Genomic DNA, 22,670 nt, shown 5'->3' with positions numbered 1-22,670 from the left:
AGTGCAGTCATAAGTGACTTTTGACATTCTATCATAGAATAGATTGAGGTTGGTAAGTATGTAGACCTTCACATCTGTGGGATTTGCTAAATGGGTTTTTGGAATTTAAAGGAGAAGGTCACAAGTATGTGGTCAAACTTTAATGTGGAAGGAGATACCAGAGAAGTAGTGCAACAGGAGGCCATATTTGTAAGAATCAAGTCAAGAATGATGTGTTCTGTATTAGGTTTGTTTACTAACTGCTCAAGGGAGTTTATATAAAGTCTAAGAATATTTGGGCATATTATGCACTGAAGGTATGAGTGCCCCAGTTTACTGAAGGGTAGTTGAAGTCACCCAAAATAATGGATTTTATACTTATATGGAGATTATTTTCGACACTGAGGAATCTTATGTGGTCATCAAGGGAAAAAGAATGTGTTCTGTAACAAGCAATTAAATGATAATTAATCCTATCAAGATTGATTTGCAGTTCAACGAGTTTGGCCTGTGAATCCCTAGGGCTCTATCTGGAGATAATATGTTCTTTAGCAAACAGAGAATATACTACAGTTGCTAAGTCTGAAATCCAGTTATAGAGGGAGTACTCGCTTTACATTCAAACCAAGTCTCAGTTACTGTATTATGAATGGTTTAGATTTCTGGCATTGATGGGACCATGATCTGATTTAGAGACTAACATGTTTGTTACATTGGAATATCTATAATCTGAACTCTGCCTAGATGTAGCCTGGGGAGCAGCAAAGGCTTTATCCAGTATGAAGAACCCTTTGAATTAGAGGTGCAAGTCATCCTTAGTGAAGCGATCTGCGCTAAGCATCTTGTCCCACACTGACACATACTGGATGTCCCAGGAATGACACCAACTATTTAATCAATTTTGAAACAAATTATCTTTTCTTTATATCTAGGTATCGTTTGAGTTGAAGGAAACATTCCACTCAGGACCAGTGTCTTATTTGCAATTGTAACATGCATGGAAAGTTCTAGCATGTCTCTGTGTATGTCCCTGAGTGTTTCACATCTCAGTTTGTTCACTCCCTTATGTACCACTACCATGGCATTGCTGTATTTGTCAGCAGATAGGGTCCTTAGGGCCCTTGTAATGTCAGAAATCCTAGTGCCTTAAGGGCAGCACAATGTAATCTTCTCCTTGTCCACTCTTGTGATTGATGAGTCAGTAACCCATCAAGAAAACATTTTTGGTGCTGCAGATTTAGAGTGTCTTACCCAGTGTGAATCTGGTATGCATTGGGTGGGTGACTACTTCTACGAGGATTTGGGAGTATGTTCTTTACAGCCTTAGCTTAAGACATTTTGGTGTAACTAGTGAGGCATTGTGGTCGAGGTGTATGAAGCTTATAGGGCATTTTTTAGGGGAGATGGAAGCCATAGAATTCAGTATGTGCACCTCTCACATAGAGAAATACTAGTGCTGAAAATGTGTTCATTATTTATAAGCATAAGCTCTAGATGATTGTCACTGTTGAAGTGACCCCATGTGAAAAAATGGGAAAAAGAGGTCACAGATAGATGGATGGACGGATGGATGGATAAAGCAATTAGCACACTGTCTTATAAGACCTAGCACTAACAGGCTGGCAACAGAGGTGAAACTAGAAGGTTAACCTTCCATCTTGTCCTGGGATTAGGATTAGGTTCATTTGACTAGTACTATAAATGTAGCGGGGGTGTATGCAGTTAAGGTAGAATATACAAAATATACAGAAAACTTTCACCACTAAATGTTGGTCTTTTATCAGATATTACAGATTTAAGTCAGATGGAGAAAGGGTTGAAACCTCTAGGCAGTGGACTGTGCACTAAGCAGGCAGGAGGATATAAAAGAGAAAGTAAATTGAATTTTAGCAGTCTAAGGAGGGAAAACATTTAGTCTGATCTTCTAGTGCTAAGTTGTATGAGCAGATGAGATGAGACTGGAAGGAGCTTCCAAAGACAATTTGTAGTAAGGGCAAGTGAAGAGCCACTAAATGTAAAAGAGCAGTATTGATTAAATTAGGTGGGCACAACATATTCAGGATCTGTGGAAAGCAATGGGGGACATATTTAATTAAGTAAAAGGGAGTGGCTTCACAAAATGATAATTTTGTGCTTAATGACAACAGTCAGTAGAAGAGGAGAGATAAGTTATTTTATGGTTTAATTAACACAAGGGGCAAAGAAACAAGAGACACACTTGGTTTAAGAACAGAGCAGAGCATGAACAAGGTGGGAAGGTACAAAAGTTTTAACCACATAGCTCTGTTGTTGAATAGCATGGGATTTGCAAAAAACAGAAGTGGAAGACTTGAATGAAAAAAGCTCTTAGACCTCAGACAATGGCAATAACACTATATCCCTGCACTCACCTGGAAGCAGTCATAACTCCTGTAATTTAGCTTGGCTGTCAGTTCTTCTCACAGAAAGACAACCAAGATAACTAAGATTTCATTCCAAAATGAAGACCACTTAAAATACAGCTATTTACTGGAATTATTGAATAAAGGCTTAAAGAGATTTATGACCCAGATGTTATAGGCTGAGAAACAACAAAAAATACTGATCCAAATAGCTCAATACTGGTTCAAAACCAGCTAAAACGGATCAAAACTATTAACTTAAGACAAAAACCAAGGTTGCTGTGTGAACTACATGCAGAATACACTGAGGCTGGCAAACAGGCACAAAATGTTTGCTTCCAAAGGTGCTAATCTCTGCGATATACATTTTGAATGAAACGTGGGGGAGGGAGGCAGCAGTGTCCACTATTTTAAGTAACATAAAGGCTGGGATTTGGAAAATATAGATTCAAAGAAATGCTAAAGCCGTATGGAGCAAAATTTCAATAGTGGCTCATTATCAAGTATCTGAATTTAATACTACACAGTTATAGGTCACAGCACTAGAGTTTCCCCTACCAACCCATACACTGGAGTTACATGGGTACACAAATACATATTAACACTCATACACAGTCACACACTGACACACTGAGACACACACAACTCTGCCATCATACCACCCATGAGGTTATCAGACCCACGTCTGCAAATGGACTAAATGAATATATAACATCAAAAGACAAAGTACATAGTTTTGCTTCTCTCCCCACATAATAAGGTAGACGCATACCTCTCAGCTGTACATTTTTTCACAGAATGTCCAGATTTCTGCTTCATATTTTTGGTCTGTTTCTCATAAAATTGTAGTTTACTTGCAAATCATTGAGGACTGAAATCAGAAAATAATGGCACACATTTGAGTTTCAGACTTCATATCTTTCAAAAAAATCATGCTAATGCATAACCTGATATTCTATCCACTTTCTAAGTTTGTAAGAACAATATTTAAAAAGTGTCTCTATTTTTAGGCCTTTATCCCCATTATTTGTGCCTTTGTCCAGGTTTATTTCTCTAACAGGTTGAGGGGTATGAGTAGAGCTATTCTTTCAATCATTCTAGCTATTCTTTCAATCATTCTACTATGCTATTCCAATCTTTGCAAAAAGTTCTGAGAAAGTGTACATGGTTAATTAGCATTAGCCATGTCCCTGGACTGCTGCATTTGCATGCTGCCTTCACTGCCTTCGCAGGTAATACTCCAAAAACAGCTTCGTTTCTGCCTGCTGTGCTTGCAGCCTGTCCCTTATGTTGTGTCAAAGTATTGTCTTGATGTGTGTTGCTATCTGTTTGACAAAGCTCTGTGCACTTCAAGTAATTATAATTGAGTCTCTGATCATAACTTATTACTTTGTGTTCTTGACATGAATGCTTAGATTCACCTTGTGGGCAAATTCTTGACATCCGTGTGTCAACTGCATAATGAAGTGGTTACTACTGGAGACCTGTTAATCCTGTGTCTAGTATGCAGGTCCATAAAAGCTGGTAAAGGTATAAGTTTGCAATGGTCATTGCCCCAGCATTTTTGTAAGAGTTCCCACTTATTACATAATAAAAGAGGCAGTGCTGATACTCGTAAAAAGTATTTTCAACATATATTATAATATTTCATATCAGTTAAACCTAAGGGCAAAGCCCACATTGTTTAACCAGGCATGAGGCACTTATGGGTGTGAAATGAGTTCTGATCTCAATACAGCCCCATTTTTTGTTTTATGTACTGCCAAAAACAGTTATGACACCAGCACAGGAACAATGCAGACAGAAAGTCCTCAACCTGTGTTTATGATTCATGAACTGTTCAGGTAAGATGTAGTTCTGTTTTGAACAAACAAAAACTGCATGGAATGATGAAATGGGTGCAATCTATTTGTTGTAACAATATTAAATGGGTAATTGCTTTTTTCTGTTTGTATCATTTGTTTTTCTAGATATAAACCTAGTCATTACGATTGTTCTAGTTATGAAGCACACTTAATTGTAACTAAAATCTTGAAATGACCCTTAATGGTCCAGTTTTTACAATTTGTCCCACTTTTTTCTCTTGGTTTTCAGAGCAAAACTGGGAATGCCACAGTTTCTGAGTCCAGAAGCTCAGGGATTATTGAGAGCTCTGTTTAAAAGGAATCCTTCCAATCGTCTAGGTAAGAGAACATGCTAAATTTACACAGTATCTTTAATGCTTAGTACAAGAGGGAATTAGAGTTTCGAAACAACTAATCATTTACTAAACTTGTAACACATTTTATGCTTTTTGTCTTATTTTTGTGCCTTATAATCCAAACAGTAAACTTAAATAAAACGATTGAATGGATGTAACATTTTTAAAATGTTGTTTAAAATGTGCCATCAACTTCCCAAAACCCATGAACATATTTTAATAAAGGCAACACTTTGCTACTCCTGCTTATGTAAAAAGGTTGTATCTAAACTCAAAATATTTTGATGTCTTGTATTTATACTTTAAGCAATTAAAAGCAGACATTTTATTAATTGTAAGGTGTGGTATGGTGATAAACATTAAGTTAGATATAGAACTGCTAACTGTGTTTAAAAGTTTTAATCAAAAGAGGAATATTTGCTTACATATGTACCAGTTGTAGCTGACTAACACGTCATAAAGTTTCAAAAATGAAAATCAAGAAGGGTGGAAGAATATATAAATTATACTCCGCCACTTTGAAATGCACATGTACCCAGAATAGACAGGTAAAAGCATGTGTGTGCATGTAAATATTGTGCTTTTAGGACAGAACGACATAGTACTGAAACATATCATGCAGGTGGTATTGCTTGTCATTTGGCCAGGCTGAAAAGGATGCATATACAAGTACTAGCTTGTATTATTGTTGTAGTTACATTGTGCAACACTGCATAACAGCCGGTTAGTTGCACCAGAATCATGGAATATATTATTTAATCTTCTCTGGGGAGGAAGTTCTTCTTTAAACAAATGTAGATAGACAGTCTGGCATTCCTACTGAAATATTAGTCAGCACATTTGACTTTGAGATACCCCCAGCAGAAGAGTATTCTCTTTTGCCTGACAATAGCCCAGTGAAGTTTTATAGTATCTCTGTACTCAGCAATTTCGTTTTCCTTACTAGATTATTTCTCATTATTTAGAGTGTGGTGTTGAAAGCAGGTCAGGCACTATATAATGTGCTGGATTTATTCTGTAAGAATTTTGTTTTTATTTGAAATGTTTCATTGTGACTTTGAAATTCTAAATGTTATTGCTGTTTGCTTTCACTTGGATATGATTTTATATTGTGCTCTTGTATTAATATTATTTTATCATAATACTTTATATTATTGCTGGGCAGCCACTGTGGTGCAGCAGTTAGCATTGTCACCTCACAGCAAGAGGTCCTCCGGTTTGATGCTGGGGTGCCCTCTCTGCGGAGTCTGCATGTCCTCCCTGTGGTTACGTGGGTTTCCTACGGGTGCTCTGGTTTCCTCCCACATTTCAAAGACATGCTGTAGGTGGATTGGACACTCTAAGTTGGCCTAGGCGTGAGTGCGCGCGTGTGTGTGCCTTCCGTGGAAGGTTGGGTGCCGGGCTGGCAACTCGACACTGTAAAACTCTACTGCCAGTCATGAGCGGACAGGTGATCCACTGTGGCGACCCCTAACTGGGAAAAGCCGAAAGAAGAAGAAGAAGAAGACTTTATATTATTGCTAAATAATGGTGTTCTATTTAATCTATGTTCATCATGCACTCACTTATTCATCCATTATCTCATACCTGCTTCACCGTATTTAGGGTTGTGGGGAGCTGGAGCCTAACCTGATATTCTGCAGGTACAAGGAAAATAAATTCATGTACATACAAACTGGAGAGCTGCTAGATCATTTATAGCATGCCTTTGGGATGTGACAGGAAATCTGAGCATCTAGTAGAAATCCACACAGACAAAGGAAGGATATGCAGACACCACAAAGTAGCCCCCTCAGGTGGGACCCAGACTATACCCAGACTAGAGAGACAAACCTTGTCAAGAATAATGTAACTGCTGTGCCACTATATTGCCCTGTTTCATTTGTATATATAAGTTTATTATGCAGGTTCATTTGGTATATATTTTAGGGTTTTTTTTCATAACTTTTGTTTAATATTTGCTTCATAGATATATTAGGTAAGTAGTCATAAAGACCATATAGAAGTCTGACCAAGTAAGTAAATGTTCCCCATTTATACTCATGAACTTTTCAATGAGGGATACACAAGCTATCCTGGAATAAATTTCTAAGTACCAATCCAGACCTTGAGACTGACCTTGAAAGAGACTACATACCACTTTGTTTGACATGTAGGTAAGGTTTATTCCATTGATGGGGAATGCATTGAGTTGGGAACCTGTCCTGCCATCAAATCATATTTATTTGCAGATAGAATTTAAGGTCACAGGTACAGACATTTCAGGATTCACTGGTTTTACAAGGTAAACGTGGTCATATGGGGCGTGGTCTTTTATGTCACAAAAGACTAAATAGTGGTCACCCGTGAAGGAGTCTGTAGAAGACTGAGTGCTACAAAAGGGTTTGTTTGAATGCCACCTGTTTTGTAAAGTGTGTTGTGATAAACTGCTGCAATAAAATTCAGATCAGTTGAGTCAAGTAATGACAAATAAAGAGATCTATGAAGAGAAAAGCAGTAACAACAGATGACATCCAGAAAGTGAAAAATAATTATCAAATACTGCTGTCTGTTAAGGAATACAAGTTTTAAATCACATCAGTGCAGCTACTGAAAAAGAAGGCATGGTATCCTTGTGAATACTGTACTACTGGGAACAGAATGTGATAATTTATGTAACTGCAAATGTTTCCACAAAGTTCATCTTACACTATATGCGTTGTATTATCTTCTGAAGTGAACATGTTTACTTAACACCCTTACTGCCTCATAGTTAATGCAGTGCACACTGATCATTTCCTTTTTGTATGATGTCATCTGTTGGACAGTGCTAGCTGCCCTTTACCAGTACTGTATCTCTTGACTTCTTTACTCCTCAGTGAGTCCCAGCTAGGTAACTTTCCATCTACCCGAGTTCAGCTCACTAGTGTTGAACTTCCTGATCACTATTGGAAATCATTGCAATGTGTGTTGGGAGTTATTTTTGTTTCCCAAATATTTCTTTTGACTTCATTTTTGTGTGACTGTGGAGTTGGTATGTATAGGTCCAATACATATGAGGGAGGGAGCTTTCAGGGTTGGCTTGATGTCTTATGCATTCATTTTTGTCAGGTTGAGTCCTAACAAGTTGAACTCAGCAAATTAATTACTCACTGCAATGGAATTCAATGATACATAAGTGAAGCTGTTTTCTTTCCACAACTTAGAAGTAATCTCCCTGTCTGTACTTACATGGCTCCAATGGGGTTCAAACCTTAGTGCAGACATGTACGATATATGGCCTACTTGCATATCACCCAGTTTACACTTCTGAGAATATTCTCAGGAAGGTCAATACAGTAGCCTGAACCCCAGATTATGCAGACCTCATTACTATATGCATGGGTATAGGGACCTGTTTCCTGTAGTTTCACCTTTCATTCATTCCTAGACAGTTGTATATGGACCATTGTATGCTGCTGCAAAGTGCTCTATAATTGCTCTGCAGCTTTATTCTGGAATTTAGAAGTAGGAACACCTGAATATATAACTGTACATAAGCAGCTTGGGAAGGAAAGTGCTTTATAACTATGCAGATATTCATCAATCTGTTTTTTAACCAAACAGAACCATCTATATTCTGCTACTTATTTTCAGGGAAATCACCAGGACTTTGTTCTGGAGTAGAATGCAAGCTAAGGTCCAAGGAATCAGATTTAGGTCTGTGTAATGTGTTTCTTTCACAGCTTATTACTGCAACTGTTTATTTATCTCAGTAACTCTTACTTACTTTTAGAACTGGATTGGAAGTTATAGATGCCTCTTTACGTGGCTATACTTTCAAACATACAACAAAGCACGGCACACTTTCTCTCTTACAAGACTTGTGCTGTGATTTTTTTTTTTTTATCATAAGCAGATAAGATCATGAAATCATGTGTAATTTATTACAATGCATATTAAGTGGTGTCGTGCTTAAGAACAGGAATGAAGATTGCTTTACACCTGAGTTCAGTGTTCTTTCATACTTACAATAGAACCACCAATCTGGCTACATGGCAATGCTCACTGTAGTTTGCAGATGTCTGTCTTGCAGCCATCCTGCACATATTTCTGTATCATAAGTCACTGGCCAACATCAGGCATATATTTAGGAGGACTAACATTGAATGAATCAGCAGCACATATACCAGTGTAGTAACCTCTAATGCATGAATTCATAACAGTGTAAATACAAACCAGCAAGCAGGAGGTTTTGGTTTCCCTACCTCACCCCCCAGTATGGGAGATTCACACCTGTAACATCTACCCCTTTCAAACGTAGACATTTTCAACCTATGCCCACCCCTCACCCCTCTTCCTAGGCCAGCTGGTCCATGGACTTGAATTACAACCTGGAGCCACAGCCGGCAGAATACTAAACCATCTTTGAGGACAGACTGTGGGGCATTTTTTATTTGTCCTATACTTCCCCAAGGTAGTACAGATGTCTAGTGATGTAAGCATGCACCCAAAATACTCCTCCACATGGTGCTTTGCCCAGAGCCCTCCCCTCTGTGCACAAATGCACCATGTGTGACACTAGTGCTGTTCTCCAGCCTCCTCTAGAGAGCACCTTTGTGCTGCAAGAACCCACTCCCTCCACCAGATAAATGAGTTGGCCACTCCCTCCTGCAGATAAATGAGCTGGCCATAGGCTGCTCAACCCTACCCCCTGGCCACCTGGCCAGTTTCCCATGTTGCTAGTCAATTCTGGGTCACCATCATCACAGTGGGATTTCATGCCCCTACACCAATACATTGCAAATGTACACGTTATTATTTAAAAACTTAATATAAATATTTTGTTACAAGATAAGCTATGTGTAGATATTTTTCTGTGTAATTTCAAAAATAAGTGAACTGATTAATGATTTTATGATGATCACAGTATGCAAGAACAGTACTGTATGAGTATATATTCATATATTTTTTGTATTCCCCTTCATTTGATAGGAGTGTCTAAACCTTGATGAAATGCCACTTACTTTAGTTTTCAGAAGCAGTGCCTCTGAGTTCTGTACTATTGCTGATCTGTATCTAGTGTTAAAACCTGTTGTCAGTATTTCTGCATCCTTTTTCTCTCTGAGAATGTAAATTCCTTCCTTTGTCTCCATATTGTGTAGTCCATGTCAGACCCCAATTCTCCCACCTTTGTGATTTGTGTTTTCAAAAAGAGTTCTCGTTCAATATTCCTGATCCAAACTAGCCTAGTGTATTCATTCCCAGAGAGTGTAGCTCAATTCTCCACTGTTTCCCTTATATTCTTACTTCATTGTGTTATTTACATACCAGTGTTGCATTTGCATTATTTAACCATTTTTGTTAAATAATTTAATCTACCATATCTGCCCATAAATGTGCAACCATTGCCTAGTGGTTTAATTCAGTCACTAAAAACAGTCTATAAACAAATGCTGGGGAGGGAGTTCCTTAGGCCAATTGGACCAATTTGGCCTCAGGAGGCCCCTCACTAGGCTTTGAAAGAGTCATTATGCATTACATGACCCAGATCTTTGCCTTAGAGACCCTACAACACAGTCTAAGGCAGTTTCCTACTGTAGTCTTGCTCTCTTAGTACTTACAAGTGTGGTATCATTAGTAACTGCAGCTTCATGTCTCTTGTAAGGTCACAGCTGCCCCCACTCCTATAGTAGTCCGTTGCTGCTGCTGAGTGCTCAGCAGGGTTTTCATGCAATCTGATTTCATGCACCCCTTCAGCTACTATATCAGAAGATAAGACGAGGCTACTTTTCAAGACTGATACTTTTCTTCTCCTGCTGATGTGGGATTTCTGAATGGTTGTTGATGAATCAAACTACAAGGGATAGCTGTGGAATTGTCATTCTCAGACAGCATGAAAGTAATTGCTAATAAGCACAAAAAAGTGCAAATGATGTGAAGTGAGGTAACGTCTGATTACTAAGACTTGTGAAATTATGTATCAGTTTAGCAGTATGGCAGAAGAATGCTTGTTGCATCACAGAGAGGAAGAACATAATCCCAGGGAAGTGAAGTATGAACTATGTGTGCTGAGTGGTGGGAGTCAGGGGTAGACAGAAAACATGTTCACTTTGCTGAAAGAGTTAAAACAGTAGCACATTGGAAAACAACCAAAGAAATAATAAACTTTAATCGCTGTCAGTGCAACAGTGATAATGTAAGAGTAAGCCTAAAGAGAAGTATATGTCAAGATAGTATATAACTTAAATGATCACAGTCATAAGCAGACATCATACAAGAATTCAGTCAGTAAAATAAGTAGCAAAATAAATAAAAACATCACTTATATACTGCCATAGTATCATATAGTACAATGTTTCTGTGGGAAAAATAGTATTCAAAGAAAACGATAGTTTTAATACGTAAAATTGTTGGGCAAAGGATGTGAAGGAAAGTAAGACATGAGCCACATGAGAGAAATACAGGAATTATGAGAGAAAAAAAGGCATAAAAAATAAAATATAATAAAATACAATAAATAAAATTTTAAGAAAATGTCGGGGAACAAGGGGGGTGTGTGCCATCTTCTATTCAGGTTCAGGAGAGCTAGGCAGTACTAGAGAACAGAAAACAGTTAAAACAGAAGTAAACTACTCGACTATTGGATTACACCCCTCCCCCATCCAATATCTCGTGCAGTTCCTAATTCAGGGTCTACTTAACTCGTTCAAGCACACTTAAAGGGGTTTGTTGATGGGTCATTAAGGTTCTGTATCTACATGGTGCATCATCCTACAGCTGACCAATAAACATGCTCCTTGTAGACACAGAACCTCAATGACCCATCAACAAACCCCTTTAAGTGTGCTTGAACGAGTTAAGTAGACCCTGAATTAGGAACTGCACGAGATATTGGATGGGGGAGGGGTGTAATCCAATAGTCGAGTAGTTTACTTCTGTTTTAACATGTCTTATGACAAAATAAAAGCTAATAAACAAACATATTGCTTTATTTGAATACATAGTAATAACATACATTCATGGTAGCTATATGAAATAGTCTTACATTCAAGAAGACATTAAGATGAAGGAAAGATAGGTTGGTAAATGTGGGACCAGATGAGGGACCCTACCAAACTGGTCCAATTTGGGGCCTGCAGTTGCTAAGGCTGGCTGGGGGGTGAATTTTCTATGGTGCTATTTTAGATTTACCCCATAAACAATAAATCTATATTATTTCTTTAAATGTGATCCTTCTTGTATAACAGAACTTGGAATAATTTTTTTTTCCAGAAAGATGTAGTTTATGGATGATGTGTTATAGGATGAGAGTGTATCATGTCAGATGTCTGAAAGACGCCAACCGCTTACCAGAATTAACAGAACATAACTGAAACCTGTGATGTTTATTCACTGCTGTGTCAACAATTGCTGCACTATTACATTCTCATCACCAAGAATGCAAAATCTAGCCTTGAAGTATTCAGATTTCAAGTGCAGAAACAAAAACAAATGATTCTTTTAGCCACCCAGAACAAACAAATGATTCTTTTAGCCACCCAGAACAGTCTGCTACCTCCATTCCTAGGTGCAGATCAAAATATCTGAAAGCTACAGTGTCCTTAAATACACTGAGTTCTGTTTCTTCAGTGGCAGCCTTAGCAGTACATAAACATTATCCTCACAGTCTCTTGGGTTGGATGCACAATTAGAAAACATATACTAGTCCCAAAGGTGAAAGAAGTAACTAGTACTGGCACCTGTTTTCCCCTGCATACATTATGCGTTTAGTATTTAAAATAACTCCCTAATCGTAACATCGATGTTTTTTGCCATGGACTCTGCTTGAAAAATTCTGATTTTAGAGTTTGCTGAAGCACACTACAGGAATCAATAACATTGTGTGTGTGTGTGTGTGTGTGTGTGTGTGTGTGTGTGTGTGTGTGTGTGTGTGTGTGTGTGTGTGTGTGTGTGTGTGTTTGTATAGAGAGTGGTGTTTGTGTGTCCAATGTCTGGAAAAAGACAAACCACTTAAGTACCTCTGTAGAGCGAGACCCCATATTAACAATTGTTAAGCACTCCCTGCTTCAGTTGCTAAGAACCGGTATCAAGCTAGATATTTAAACCTGCCAATACTCACTAGCAAACAACAATGGCAGAATAAAAATCTTATTTGTTTTAGCCTGCAGTCTCTGCCAGTAATGTGCCCCTGACTTTTTCTAATATCATAGAATCTCTTACACTGTTTCTAACTGCCCTCACAAAGTGCTTTACAATTTTGAAAGCTGGCAAAACATTTTTTTTCTGTAGCTAGTAGTACATGGAGCAAATCCAGCTCCATGCACTATAAAAAATGATGATCAGTTCTCCGATCATAACCCTTTATTACATGTTAGGGCATGGATAACAAGATTCACTTCCCAATCTTCGCTCTTGAGGTGAATTCCGTGGCATCCATGTCTTGATGACATAATAATGTGGTTATAACTGGTGACACATTCATAATCCTCTGTTAGGTACTGTGCGTACAAACTATATGATATATTTGTGGTTAGTTACACAGCCATTATATGAAACGTTATATCATCTGTGTGTGTGTGTGTGTGTGTGTGTGTGTGTGTGTGTGTGTGTGTGTGTGTGTGTGTGTGTGTGTGTGTGTGTGTGTTTGTTTGTTTTATAATATGTGTAACACAGTTTTCTTTTAGTGTGTGTGTGTGTGTGTGTGTGTGTGTGTGTGTGTGTGTGTGTGTGTGTGTGTGTTTGTTTTATAATATGTGTAACAGTATAGTAACAATAAATTCTGCCTTAAAGCTGTGAATCCTTGCTGCAGTATGTAATTTTACTCCATTCTGATACTGTCATCTAAGGAATTGGATAAAGGAGTTTTCTTTTAGTGTGTGTGTGTGTGTGTGTGTGTGTGTGTCTGTGAGACAGTTATCCCTCAATGTTCAGGACTTTGTTTTATAGTGAATAAATGGCTGTATGCATCAGTGTATCTATGTATTTAATTGCTTATCCGTTCATTTAAGAAGTGTAGTAAGTGGTTGGTGCCAGCATTAGAACTGTAAAATACAGTGCATGAGAAGTACACCAGCTTCCGCAGTTCAAGGAAATAGTAGCAGAACAAGTACAAGCACAAAGTTGTGTAGGGGCATGAATGAAGCTGCATGGATGTTGTGTTTGTGTGTGTGTGTGTGTGTGTGTGTGTGTGTGTGTGTGTGTGTGTGTGTGTGTGTGTGTGTGTGTGTGTGTGTGTGTGTCTGTGTGTGTGTGTGTGTCTGTCTGTCTGTAGGGGCATGAATGAAGCTGCATGAATGAGTGTGTGTGTGTGTGTGTGTGTGTGTGTGTGTGTGTGTGTGTGTGTGTGTGTGTGTGTGTGTGTGTGTGTGTGTGTGTGTGTGTGTGTGTCTGCCTGGGTGGTTGTACTAGAAGGGTTAAGTAGGGAATTTAGAGTCTGGATGAGTGTGTACATGTTGGAGCATGCATGTTGATAAATGGGTAAGTGTTTATGACTACCATAACATGTGGGGGGCATGTTTTATGGTGTGTGTGTGTGTGTGTGTGTGTGTGTGTGTGTGTGTGTGTGTGTGTGTGCATGTGTGTGAGAGAGTATAAGGGAGGTACTTTTGCCAATGCAATACATGACCACTAGGAAGGAAGAACACTACTGTTGTTATGTTTGTCAGCCCTGGTGTGATTCGGAGACATGATGATGAGCTGATTCAGAGGCATGATAATTAGCTCATCATCAGTACTTTCTTATTCTGGCCAAAGCTGTCTCTGAATCTCATTTTCTCACTATCACAGCAATTATCCTACTTGCGGTAGGCAATTTATATGAGCGGTGTGCACTTTTCTGAATTCCAAATAGTGTCCTTTTTTCAGGTTTTTGCCACCACTGCCTGCATACCCCTGGAACCTCACTCAGTCCATCAGCTCATTCGTTCCCTTCACCAACCGAGAGCCAACAGAGGGGGTCATCATCCAGGCAGCTGTCAGGGAGACTTTGCCTTCTTGATCTCAATTATCACTTCTTTTTTTGAAATATGGTACATACTTGGATCCTTTGGAAATTCTTGAGGTACTTCTGCTTAAATGTTTCTAACATATTGACCCTGCATTCTTTTTTTCAAAGCTGAATGTACTAAGCGTTTTTAACCTATCTACATATGATTCCCTGTGAAGACAGTGCAAAGTCGGTTGCTTTGTTCTAAAATGTCTCACTAATGTCCATATCTTTATAAAGAAGTGGTGCTCAGGAATGCACACATTTGATTTAATGAGTTTCGTCAACTGCCTGTTGAGGGATAATGTAATACTTGTGTTAAATATATTAATTGTAAGTGTCCAGCATCATGATGCTCTTTCTTGCTGCTTTGCTTTTGCTTTCTTGTTGTTATATAATCTAGTAAAACTACCCTCAGATACAAGAAGGTTTCAAAGGTTGTAGTTATTAAAAGCAAACAACAAAAAGAATGTTAAGCCACAGCACTGGAACTGTAAGTTCCATGTTGAACAGGATGGGGTTGGCTAGGTAAGAGGTAAGGTGAAGTACATATAAAGATGCAGGTGGTGCTGGTATGAATGGGATGTGGGGTTGTGATGAAGGTAGCATTGCAGAAATCTTAACCTCTGCACAGGTGTGCTGCCTTAACTGCCTAAAGTTTATAGAAGTTACAAACTGTGCACAGGTATTGTGGTGTAGCCTTCCCTGTCAATAAGAGGTAATGTTCCTTACAACAAAGTGTAAATGACATCTTTTTAATAAATATGACCTTGTCAGGAAAGACTCTGTTTTCTATTAGTATACTGTAGCTACTGATGCCAAGAAAGAGGATAATGAGAAAAAATGAAAAGCAACTGCTGTTTTGGGGGAACTTGACTTGGACTAGAAGGTTCCAAAGTCATGAGCAGGCGAAGAAAAAGCATGGAATACTCTTACTTAATGAAAAAAAATAATTAACAGAGAGTGCTAAACCAAACTCTGAAAAGAAGGACATGCAACATTTTTAGTTCTGATACTGTTGAAACAAGGAAGTTTAAGCACCACTGTGGCTAGAAAATTAAAAATGTATACGCGCGCGCGTGTGTGTGGGTGTTTGTGTGTGCGTGTATGTGTGTGTGTGTGTATACACACACACACACACACACACACACACACACACACACACACACACACACACACACACATACACACAGATCGATAGATGTAAATAGACATGATATAACCCTGCAGACATCCCATCCTTATTCTTAAGGCAAATGCCTCTCTCTTGGCTTTGCAGTCTCACAAAGATAGCTGAATGAATTCCATATCCTGGGTGTGCACACTCCCCTCCCCCCGCAGTATCCACAAAGGTGAGTGAATGAATTTGAATTGTAAAGTACTGAGTGTGCACCCTTCCTATCCCATCATGCAGTCCCCACAAAGGTGTGTGAATGAATTACATAGTCCTGGTTGTGCACCCTTCCCCTCTCACCCTAAGAGACATGAGCAGGCTCATCTCCTCCATTCTTCTCCCACCTCCAATCAGCTGCTCCAGCTCTGTGATCACTAAGTGATCCCAAAGGCTTTATCTCTGTAAGTCCAGGACCGTTTATATTCCATGGCTGAAGGTTGTACTGCTGGAGCAGTTTACAGGGTGATGATATAACTAGGGAACGGTGTTACTGTGTCTGATTAGGTAGGGTGACCAAAGGCATCTAGTGATGCCAGAGCTGGATCAACTGGAAGCGATAGTATAATGGGAGGGCTGAGCACATCTCTCAAGATGGAAGTAAAGGGGTACATGCCCAGGAGTGTATACACCATTCAGACTACTCAATTGATACTGGAAAGCCAGCTGAGACAGTGGCCTCAAAGAGGTGGGCAGAAAGCTGGAGAAATTGTAAAGACAAATAAAGATGAAAAAAGCAGAAGGTAAAATAGGGACACAGTTAATCCCAAAAGGTAATTAAGGCAGAATTTCTGGAATAATGTGTATCACTGACTAGAGGTAAGTATAACAGTAGTCAGGTGAAAGAGGAAAGTAAAATTTAAAGGACAGCGCTCATGAATTGCCCATAAACAACTTATAATGAGTAAGTACTTTGAATATTAATGCAAAAAAAAATCAAGTGTAGTAGAAATACTATATTACAGATTTCTTTCAACCTTTAAATGTCATCAGTAATTTGTCAACCCTAGTTCTGAAACACCTGTTTTGAAAATAATAAGTATTTCAGTTTTATATGCTGGCTTTATTGGGATAGACACGAAAAATGAAATATTTGGCAGACCAGCAGACATAGGAGCTTTGTTTCTTGACTACATTACCATTGATTGGAGTTCAAATAATAATTGCTAGCATGTAGATGGCAGGTCTTTTGTTGAGATGGCATGGACATGTGCCACTGTCACTGCAGGGCAGACGAGGTACACCATCTTAACAGAACCAAAACTGACAACATATCAGAGTTCTGTAGGAAGGTGCTTGTGTATGGCAACATATGAGATTCACACCATCTGTAGCATTGTTGTCTTACTGTGAGGAAAGGTATAAAGTGAATGTACCACCATCTTTAATTGAACAGAGGCCCCTATTGGCTGTCCCCACTACTTAAGGATATAGATACAACACAAGTGCTGAGCACTTGAAAGACTGAGGGCAGCAGTCAGACCAGAAGGCTTGTTTGTCAACAGAGGCACAGATTTTTAAAAGCTTGAAGGCAATATAGAAGATTAAAAAATATGCTGAGGTAAAAATATTTTTTGCTCAACTGAAAAAACTTAGTGCAAAAAGGTTATGTATGTTATATGCAAATGCAAACTGTAGAACTACTGACTTGTGGGTAATGATTTCCTTAGCCTGTGCACTGCATATTCTAGACTACTGTTTGGGTTGCACGTGTACACTCAGTCTTCTTGATGGAAGACTTATGGCCTATCTAATGTATGTGACCATTTCAGTTACAGCCTTGCTCTGTCTCTGTCCCATTCTACCTTTACTCTTCCACCTATCCTATGCCCACTTAAATGCATCTGTTCATTTCCCCTATCACCCACTCTGGTAAGTCATTCCACTTCTTTGCAACCCTCTCCAGTAAGTATTTCTTTGTCTAAATGAACTTACCTTTCTGGCAGCTGGAAATCATTTTGTCTCTCCTCTGTTTACTTTATTGTTCCTTTTCAATTCTGTTCCTTCACACTACCCTGTATCTTCATTAGGGATTCATGTCATATCATCATTTTCTGTCTCAGTTTGTAGATAGTACTGCTCCTCCAGTCTAGTTCTTCTCTTTGTTTCTCACCTTTGCATCCCTTTATACCATAATACCCCTCTCCCTGTAATGTCTCCTGGAAAATAAATGGTCCCTCTGCTTTGGCCTTGGTAATGGATGGAACACTGGAAGCAGAATGTTCATGTCCCTGATGTATGTCCCTGTTATAAAGCAGCCCATTATCCTGTAGGTTTTTTTTCTGTCCCCTCCTGAACTACTCCAGAATGTCTTCCATATAATATTTATTAACCAAAGTCCTTCTCCCCAACTACATTAATTATTTTTTTAAACAAGAAACATCTTTATTAAATTATCATTTATTATATAGGCAGTCATACATTTATATAAATGAAAACAAACCATATTGACACAATCCCAGTTGCAAGCATTTTACATCACAAGCCATGTTGACATAATTCTAGTTGCAAACATTATACATCACTTTTGATCTACCCAGTCATTGTCAGTCAAACATTACATAGCCCATTCAAGTCCTGCCTTCTTTAAAAACCTCATTCCTCCCCTGTATGTATTGTTTCTACAATTACCATTTTTATGATGTAATGTGTTCCTACCCTTTTTTAAAGATCCCGATTCTAGTTGTTTTATCTCTATTACTATATTCACTACTTCTAGTACACTTGGTTTAGACTTTGATTTCTATTTACTAGTAATTTTTTTTTGGCAGCCATCATAATTAGCCTCAGCAAGGCCTTACTATGTCTGGGCAATTCTGATTCTGTATTATAGTTCAGAAAAATAATTTCCCTATTTACTCCAGTTTGCTCTATGTTGCTATGTAGCAGTATGTTGAGACAAAGAAATAGTTCTGTTGTGTAATCTAATGTCACTCAAGTGACACAGAATTAATTCCTCAAAGGGTCTGTTGGTCTTGCCAACATAAAATCCATTACACCGACAGCAGGTGGCAACATACATAACATTTTTAGTGTTACAATCCGCATACACTCTGAGCCTGTATGTTTTCAAGGTAATTGTATGCTTGAATAAATTGCTGGAATTTATGGAGGAGCAAGCTCTGCATTTTCTACAGAGAAATGTACCACATCTCAAAGTAATTGATCTAACTCCAGATTCGTGTTTTTCCTAGCACAATAACCTCTAAGTTCTTCTTATTCTTGAAGCAGAATCTAGGCATCTCGCAAACTATACATCTAATGTTATCATCAGCTGTCAGTATCTTCCAGTTCCTCCTGATAACCTCTCATACCTGTGAATATCAATCCTGAATGTAAGCAAGCATCTCAGCCCCCCAGTTTTACTTTTTTCCCTGGGGTTCAGTTCATCTTCTTTATGTGTCTCTCCATCCAAAAAATAAGGCTGACCTCTCGTGTTTCTTAGACACTTGTTATCCAGGACTCCTTCTGCATTTCCCACTTTTTAAATTCACATTTGTAGAAACGTATCAAGTGGTCCGTCTCTTCCTTGTATGTGTCCTCATTGGTACAAAGTCTGGATGTTCTAAGAAGCTGACCTTTAATGATATATGGACAATCATGTCTAGGGTGCATGCTAGTCCTGAGTAATAAATGATTTTTCCAGTAATCTTTCCTATGTAGACTTTGATTTCCATTTTCTAGTAATTGTTTTTTGGCAGCCACCATAATTAGACTCAGCAAGGCCTTACCATGTCTAGGCAATTATGATTCTGTATCATAGCTCAGAAAAATCATTTCCCTAGTTACACCAATTTGCTCACCCAATATCTCTGATAGAATAGTCTCCAGGGAATCTTTAAAGTCTGCCAACTCATTACACTCCAAGAAAATATGTTCCCTTTTGCCTCTTTTTTTCCCAGTCACACCTCCAACATTTGCTGTCCATCTGAGGAAAAATTCTCTGGAGTCTACTTGGGGTATAAAAGTATCTATGTAAACATTTCCAAGCAAAAATCCTAAATCTTCTAGATTTTTTTGCGTATTTTGAGACATACATATATTTCCCATTGTTTCTTTGTGAATTGCTTTTCCAATCTCTCTTCTCAATCCTTTCTAACCTCCTCTAATTGATTCTTATAGCTATCATAAAATCATTTTATATGCTCTACTAATTGTTCCTCTTTTACAGCAGCTTATCCTCCAACATGTATCATACTTTATTAGTTGCCCTTCCCAATATGTTGCACCCTATGTTAAACTTGATTTACCATCTTTCTGACTAAGCTGCTGGTCGATACAAGCCTTTTATGATGCCTCTTCCTTTTCTCCTGCTGTTCTCCCAATCTGATGTCATTCACAGTGAGGCTTATCCTGTTTTCCTTTCACAGTGTTAATATAATGCACAGATAATGGCCAAAGTGTTTTACGGTTTTTATGCTCTCCTGCAACAGGAACATAGATTGAACTATAGGCATTGTAGGTCTGTTATGGTGCCTCACTGCACAGCACAGAAAGACAAGTAATATATATTTTTAAAAAGTCGTATAAGAAGAGGGTGAATTCCTTTAAGTTAAGGAACAGATAAACTAATAATTTAAGGATTCTCCCAGTATATAGTATGAAAAATATAACCAGAAGGATAGGGGTTTTAGAATGGTATAATGAATGTGATATAGACAAAATCTTATATTTTCTAGAACAATTATAACAAATGTAGCAAGATTACAGACCGAGAAAATATGGGATGGAAAGATAATATGGAATTTGTGAAATGAGGGTTGTTCAGGAATAACGTTTTATGCAGAAGATTAGTGAAAATTCTTAGATGTAATGTTAGTTAGTATAGGAAGGTTAACTTTTGCAGATTTATGATGGCAAGGAAAGGTTTATAGATTTATTGCTATATATGCATACATTATTTGTAAAGAAAGGGAAAACTCATTTCAACAGATGTTAGATTATGTACTAATAGATATGGATATTATAATAACAGGAGACTTCAGTTATGGTTTAAGGGGTAAAAAAAAAGAAAAGTGGTAAAGATGTAAGAAAAATGAAAGAAGTTATGAAATGTGGTAAACTGGTAATATGGAAGAGAAAAGTCTGTATATATAGAAGAGGTGTGTTAAAATCTGAGACAGATTACCTTATAATATCCAATGGTATGAGCATAGCAAAAGCAGAAGCAGTTATAACAGAATGTACACATCATTTGGCAATATGGATAGAGGTAAATTAAAATAAAGAATATATTACAATAGGAAGGGACATAAAAAGAATAAATTAAAAAATGGAACGAAAAATGAAAATAATTGATTATACAGTTATAGAGAGACCATGTTACTATGGGGGAATTTTATGGTAGTTGGCCAGAATGGTGGATTCGTTTTAAAAGAAAATATAAACAATGTTTTTTACAATGGGAGAGTAAGATAAGAAAGCCGGGAAAACAAAGATATGCAAAAAGATACAAAAATGTGTTTTAGAGTTTAGAAAATAATTAAAGAGAATATTATAATAAATATAAAGAAGTATATACAAGAAATTATGAAAAAATAAAAGAATTATATAAACAAAGATATTTACTACAAGGGAAAAGAAAGAAGTATTAGCATATGTAAGTAAAACAGTGAAAGAGAAAAGTAATGTAATAAGAGAAATGAAAGACAGAAAAAGGAGAAGAAAAAGAAGTCAATCTCAGATTATGAGAACTGTGGTAAATTATGTAGATTTTTTTTAAAAAGAGAGAATGCAATAAAATATGGGAAGTAAAAATACTCAGAACAAGTGCATGAAGAAGTTGAAAAAGAAATTACTTTGTATGAATTGACTAAAGTACGTAAACAGTTAAAGATAGATATGGTTGCAGGAATTAGATTTAAAATGCATAAAAATTTAGGAGACTGTCAAAAGAATATTTGTTGCAAGTGTTTGAGTAGTTAAGTGAAGGCTTGAATCATAAGGAATTGTGTAGTGTAATATTAAAATTCATATGGAAGAAGAGAGAAAAAGTAGACATAAAAATAATTGGAGACCAGTAGTGTTGAACAATATAGATTATAAGATATTTATGAAAATAATGCAGAAAAGATTTGAAAATAAGATGGAATATATAATGGAAGAAAACCTACATGGTGTGCAAGTAAAAGGATGTCAAGAATTATTAAAGATAGTAAGAGAAAAGGTGAATGACATTCCAGTGAGAAGACAGGATTTAAAACTTATGGCAGGCAATATTAATTAAGCTTTTGATTCAATTGAACATAAGATGTTATGGGATTTAATGAAGCAGTACAATTTTAGTAATTAAGAAAGTTTGTAAGACAGCATATGATAAACATAAAATAAGCATTTTGGTAAATGGATGGTTAGGTAAAGATAAAAATTAGTAATGGTATAAGACAATGATGCCCTATGAGTAGTTATGAATGTGGTAGTTAGTGAGATTACTGTAAAATTAAGAATGCAAAATACATAATACAAAGAGGTGTAGAAATTCCATTGCTAACAACATACTCATATAATATTATTATAACTACTAAGAATAGTATAAGGATGAGAGAAGCTATACTTCATCTAGCTGATTAAATGAAACAGGTATGACATTAAATAAAGATAAAAGTACAGGAATGGGAGACATAGAAAAATTGTAGGTTTACAATTTACAATGAAATAATTCGCTGTGTTAGGCATGAATTTTAGCTAAGCAGAGAATAAAATACAATTATTATTATTAAAGGAATTAAAAGAAATGTGTTTTTATGGAAAACATATAGATTAGCCTGCGAGAAAAAGTGAACTTGATAAATTCCATATTAATGGGTAAAATGGCATATTTATCAAGTTTGTTTGATTCCAAAATTACAGGAGAAATAATTGTTAGAAGTGATATTTTATTTGTATGGGGCTCTAGATTAAACCTAGTCAAAAGGGAATATTGTATAGGAACAAAAAAGAAGGAGGACTAGGTTTGTTAAAACCAGTGGTATATGCAGCATCTTTAAATTTGTA

General features: G+C 37.3%; 1 protein-coding gene across 2 annotated transcripts in view; it reads left to right on the top strand.

Moving 5' to 3' along the window:
- RPS6KA2 (ribosomal protein S6 kinase A2) overlaps positions 1-22,670 on the top strand; it is a 2,145,504-nt gene that overhangs the window by 1,192,853 nt on the left and 929,981 nt on the right. For both annotated transcript variants that reach the window (XM_044069491.1, XM_044069485.1), the window contains exon 10: positions 4,455-4,543. In XM_044069491.1, the coding sequence (XP_043925426.1) occupies positions 4,455-4,543 (89 nt within the window). The remainder of the gene's footprint in view (positions 1-4,454; positions 4,544-22,670) is intronic.

This window comes from Protopterus annectens, chromosome 1.part0, assembly GCF_019279795.1.
Source record: "Protopterus annectens isolate FY-2018-M chromosome 1.part0, PAN1.0, whole genome shotgun sequence".
Classification (NCBI taxonomy): Eukaryota; Metazoa; Chordata; order Ceratodontiformes; family Protopteridae; genus Protopterus; species Protopterus annectens.
The sequence above is the reverse complement of the archived record's forward strand: the minus strand, read 5'-3'. Positions and strand labels throughout refer to the sequence as shown.